The sequence below is a fragment of the Colobus angolensis genome, unplaced genomic scaffold (genome assembly GCF_000951035.1).
Source record: "Colobus angolensis palliatus isolate OR3802 unplaced genomic scaffold, Cang.pa_1.0 Scaffold4, whole genome shotgun sequence".
NCBI classification, from domain to species: domain Eukaryota; kingdom Metazoa; phylum Chordata; class Mammalia; order Primates; family Cercopithecidae; genus Colobus; species Colobus angolensis.
The window spans coordinates 15,302,218-15,307,835 of NW_012117376.1; the positions used below are offsets into that span (position 1 = coordinate 15,302,218).

Genomic DNA, 5,618 nt, shown 5'->3' on the forward strand with positions numbered 1-5,618 from the left:
TTTGGGAGGCTGAGGCAGGCGGATCATTTGAAGTCAGGAGTTTGAGACCAGCCTGACCAACATGGTGAAACCCTATCTCTACTAAAAATACAAAAATTAGCTGGATGTAGTGGTGTGTGCCTGTAATCCCAGCTACTCGGGAGGCCGAGGCAGGAGAATTGCTTGAATCCAGGAAGTGGAGGTTGCAGTGAGCCAAGATTGTTCCATTGCACTCCAGCCTGGGTGACAGAGCAAGACTTCGTCTCAAAAAAAAAAAATTTTTTTCTTCTACCTGAAAGTTCATTTTTAATTCTGCCGTTTTTGTTTTGTTTTGTTTTGAGACGGGGTCTTTCTCACTCTGCTGCCCAGGCTGGAGTGCAGTGGCATGGAGTGCAGTGACATTATCTCACTGCAGCCTTGACCCCCTGGGCTCAAGCGCTCCTCTCACCTCAGCCTCCCAAGTAGTGGGACTACAGGCTTGCATCACCACACCCAGCTAATGTTTGTAATTTTTGTAGAGACAGGGTCTCACCATGTTGCCTAAGCTCAGGCGATCCACATGCCTCAGCCGCCCAAAGTGCTGGGATCACAGGCGTGAGCCACTGTGCCCAGCCCTGATTTTCAAAAAATGAAAATATTTTCATGAGCCTATAAAAGTATCATGGGCCCTAGGTACTGACTGCGCCCCTTGTTCCCAATGGATACAGCCTGGGGGATTTTAAAGCATGCATCAAATTTATGTTTAAAAATGGGGGAGAATATACATATTGCTTGTACACATGCAGAGTTTCTCAGAAAAGACGCATAAGAAACTGGAAGCGGTGTTTCGCTCCAGGCAGGAAAACTGGGTGGCCGGGAGACAGGGATAGAAGGGAGGCTTTTCACTCTATGCCCTTTTGTGCCTTTGGAATTTTGTACCATGTGAATGAATTACCTATTCATAAAAATGAATAAATAACAATTTGAATGGGTGGAGATTTATTCCAAAGCAACAAGAGACCGTTCAACCAAGGTGGAAAAACATGGGCTTTGGAGCCAGAAGTACAGGGCTGAATCCCAACTCCACTGCTTCCAAGCGCCTGATTAGAAAAGTGAGGGGCCCATGGAGAACAGGGAACCTTGTCACCCTGGGCTACTCCACTCTCTGGGCCTCAGTTTTCCATTCCCTGAAATGGAGATAATAATACCTCCCTTGAAGGCTGCATGACAGGATCAGCAGTGACTTAGGTAAAGTGCCTGGCACAGCACCTGGCCCAAGCCAGGCACTCCTCAAATGTAGCCTCCTCCCCTCCCCACTCTCGCCCGGCTGAGTGAATGTGGGGCGGTGGCAGGGACTGTGAATGGCCTCTTTCTCTGGCCGGCACTTGTTTATTCAAGCTATCTCTCTCACTCTGTCCCTAGGCTGTCTGGCCCAGGCAGCTGCCTGGCACTTCGGAGAAAGTGAGGCTCAAGCCACTCCAGAGATGACAAGTCCTGTCACCTTCAGGGAGGCTGAGGCCAAAGACAAAACTTGAAGGTCAGAGGACAAGACTGCCAAGCTTTGCCCCTGGGAAATAAAACTTACCAAAATGCTACTCAGAGGGTGACCCACGCTAATTAGAAAACTGTGGGCGGCTCTGGCGAATTTCAGATCCATTAGTAAACAGTTAATAACTACCTGCTGCGCGCGGTTCTCTAACTTCCAGTTTCTCAAAGAAGTTCAGGCTGAAATCACTTTCAGGTTCATCAACAATGAACTATGCTTAGCGGTAACTAAAGTCAGCTGAAAAAAGAACTTCCTGCAAGCAAGAGTACCTGAGTGCCTCATCAGAAAAGTGAGGGAGGGCATGGCAAAGGGAGAGCAAAATGAGCTTCTGCCTGAGCTCTGAGCTGCAGGGGCTGGGGTGAGATCCCTGACTTTTCAGGTTCCTGCCCTGGAGACCATTAGGGATGGGTCCCGGCAGAAGGACCCTGGGGCTGACCGGGCAAGTCCATTCTTACTCCTGGCTGTGAGGGCTGCCTGTACCCTCAGGAGGTGGAAGGATCCCATTCCCACAAGAGCCCTTTGGCTGAGAGAAGTCCCAGGAGCCCCAAGCAGAGGCAAGAATTCCTGGGAGGGAGTGGAGCTCAGAATAGCTGATGTTGTTCCAGCAGAGAACAGAGAGAGAGACCTGAGGGAGGAGCAAAGGGAGGATACCAGAGTGACAGTTCCCTACTCAGGTCTGCTCCGAGAGGGGCGGGATTCAGAAGGAACCCTCTGCCACCGGGGCCCTGGACAACCTCAGAAGGACTCTCATTCTTGCCTGCCCAGCTCGCCTTTGGAGGCTGCTGGCCTGCTGGGGACACAGAGGGGTTCGAGTACTTAGGGGATAACTATCACCTGAGGCTCATCCCCCCAGCCAGCCCAGGTGGAAAAGAGTTTCCACACAAGCTCACCATGTCCCACAGGCCCCCAGCCCCTTATGTGTCAAGGGCCTCTCACTGGCAGGAAATTCTTCTTCAGACCTGACCTACGTCATATTTGCTATAACCAAAGGCTGTTTCCTTGAGAGGTTAATCCCCAAAATTAGACACAGGAGCAGCTTCCAGCTGTGACTATGAGGCCCCTCTGAGGCATTTGATGAGGTTGATCATAAACTTCTGCTTAAAACTCAGAATTCTCTGGCGTAAACCCGGGAGGCGGAGCTTGCAGTGAGCTGAGATCCGGCCACTACACTCCAGCCTGGGCGACAGAGCGAGACTCCGTCTCAAAAAAAAAAAAAAAAAAAAAAAAAAACTCAGAATTCTCATACTGAAGGCTTTGGAGATAGGCAATTCTGGATCAAAATACTGGCTCTTTCCAGCTGGGTGGCCTCAGAAAAATTACTTAACCTGTCTGAGCTTTCATGTCTGGTACACAAACACTTAAATGCTAACAACTAGCATATTTTATTATAATCATTATTTATAAAAGTGCTTAGCACAGAGTAAAGCACTATACAAGTGTATGTGGGGAAAAAAAAACATTAGGGTAGGAGGTTTGGAATGAGTCATGTTTTATGTTTTGAAAGACCCCCAGGGGAAAATTCCAAAACCTACCTTAGCCACCCCTTGTGTCAAGTCCCCATCTTAATGGAAGTGCTCTCTGCCATCTAACTTGGCTCCCACCTGCTGCAGCTGAGGCCTAAGTCTGCCAGGACTACCTGGTTCTCCCATCTCAGTCCTGTCTTCTGCCCTCGTCTCTGGGCCTGCGTCTATTCCAGCCCCCTCCCATCCGGCCCCCAAGGCAAAAGTTTCACTTACTGCTTAGATCCTGGGTCTTGCTCACAGCGTGCATCCCAGGGGCAGGCAGAGGAGCCGGTGTCTGCTGTGCGCCACCCACCCCTCTCCTCTTCCAGGGCTAGCAGGGCTATCCCGGGCTGGGGGCTGTGTTGCTGCAGCTGGCCAGGAGCCCCACCTCGCAACGGGTGGGCTTCAGGGAGAAAAGGGAGGGCCACATCAAAGCCAGGCCGGAAGGAGTCCACCATAGGGCTGGCCTCAGCTACCATAGCCTGTCCCAGCTGGAAGGTCTTGGGGCAGGGAGCTGGGTGGAGACGGAGGACCAGATGGTTCCTGCCCCTGTTCCATTGCAGAGGCATTGAGCTGCACTCTCCAGTCTGGGCATCCAGGCTGAGGAGGAGGAGGAGGCAGGCCCCAGCAGGGCTGAATGTGTGGAAGCGAGAGCCCTCAATGGAAGCCAGGATCCTGTGATGAGTCTCAGAGATCGGTCCAGAAGCTGGGTACACGAATACCTTAAGGCCATCGCCCCTGCACTTCGAGGTGTCAAAGCAGGCTCCCCAGTTGCAGCTGCCACCATGAGGGGCTTGAGGAGGTGAAGCGGCATCTTCTGGGAGCTCTCCAGCCTGGGAGAAGCTCTGCAGGAGCTCTGCGTCCAGCCAGCGCGGCCAGCCTTGGGAAGCCCCAGGCCGAGGTCTGGGAGGCAATGCCAGGCGGAGAAGGGAGAAGCCTCCCAGCAGGGCAAGCAGGAGCCAGGAGGCTGACAGTGCCAGCCAGAGGGACTTTCTTCTCCTCCACGACTGCATGTGGCCACCCACAGTCAGGGCTGGGGAAGCTGGGAGGCCTCTGCCAGCAAGCAGGAAGAGCAGGGCCTGGGGCGGGCGACCAGAGCTGGGACCCACCTGCTAGTCCTGCCCTCTCATCGTACAGATGGGAAGACTGAGGCCCGTTGAGACCAGGCTGCCTGTCTAAGGTCAGACAGTGAGTCACCAGCCAGGCAGGAGGAGGCCAGGTGGGACCCAGCTTGCTGGCCTGGCCCCCCTGCTCTCAGGACTCTGCCTTCTTGGCCTTTAGACAACCAAGCCAGCCTTTGCCCTCCCAGCAGGGACCCCTGCCCCTGGGCACTGCTCTGGCTGACACAACCCCTGTCCAGAATGCAGGGCTGTGTCTCCCTGACCTCCTGGCTGCACCTCTTGACCTTGCCCTCACCTGAGAGGAAGGCTGTCTGCCAGGCCATGGGGACCAGTCAGAGCTCCCACAAGGGGCGGCTTGGCCAGGGACGGGCTGGAGGGAGCTGGGCTGGTCTTCCCGCTCCTCCCCTTGCCTGAGCAGCCCTGGCTGCCCCTGTGCCCGCTGGCAGACACTCCTGGACTGTGGCCCCTGTGGCTGGAGCTAAAATTAGACCCTGCGTCCCATGTGGATCATCGGAGTCAGCTGAGGTCACAGCCTGGGTGCAGCCGGTGTCCCCCGCCTTGGATGGCCAGGCAGGTTTGGGGTCCTGGTCCTCATCAACTCTGCCACTGCACTAGCTCAGGAAGTGCAGCCCCTCTTCCCCGCAGCCCAGCAGCTGCCCTGCACCATCTGGCTTGGAGCTATCATAGTGCAGGGGCCAGGGCCGCTGTGCCAAGCCCCCCAAACCCTACAGTCTTCTCCCGTCCCTCTCCAGTCGGCATCTGGCCCATCTAGATCTCTTTCCTTAGCAGCAGCCTGGCTCCTCCCCTGCCAGCCCTGATTCGCTCCTGGCTGGGAGGCAGGGTCTCCATTTAACCCCTTTCAAACCAGTTTCCTCAACTGCTCATCAAACCATCAAGTATCACAACTCACAGCTGTCCATGAGCTATCACAGCCTCTGTCTCTCAGTCCTCCAGCCACCCTCCAAGGCAGAGATTTACCTGTCATTTCTTACAGATAAGGAAAGCTCAGAGAGGAGGTGAACTCTTTCTAAGGTGATCCAGCTAAGAAGTGGCAGGGTGGGGATTTGAATCCTGAGCTCCTTATCGGCGGCCACCCCAGCTGTGGGCTCCGTGGCTGGAGCAAAAACTAGACCCTGCATATGCTGTGGGCCATCAGAGTCAGTGGAGGTCAGAACCTGAGTGTAAGGAATCTCCGAATCAGCAGATGAGAAGGTCAACAGATGAGATGAGTGAGGAATTAAGGGGTGGGGGTGGCGGAATTGGGTAAGGTGTCCCCAACTGTCCCCAGGATTGGTCTCTTTTCCTTCAGCAGCCCCACCCCCGATCTCCTCCAATTCCCAGCCTTTTGCTGCAGTCCTTATGGAAAGTTCTTCCTGCACTTGACTCTCCATTAGTCCAGACCCCATGCAGGGATTTCCCTGGTCAGTGCCCTGTGAGGGGAGTCAGGAGTGGGTGATGTCAGCCACTGAGGAATCTCTGGGGTGACGGGGG

The 5,618-nt window shown here is 54.4% G+C and overlaps 1 protein-coding gene across 2 annotated transcripts in view; it reads right to left on the bottom strand.

Annotated features, from left to right (window-relative positions):
• The window catches only part of EXTL1 (exostosin-like glycosyltransferase 1), a 15,772-nt gene extending 10,856 nt beyond the window's left edge, over nt 1–4,916 (bottom strand). For both annotated transcript variants that reach the window (XM_011955611.1, XM_011955610.1), the window contains exon 1: nt 3,241–4,916. In XM_011955611.1, the coding sequence (XP_011811001.1) occupies nt 3,241–4,019 (779 nt within the window). In that variant the 5' untranslated portion in view covers nt 4,020–4,916. The remainder of the gene's footprint in view (nt 1–3,240) is intronic.
• Nucleotides 4,917–5,618: the final 702 nt, after the last annotated feature.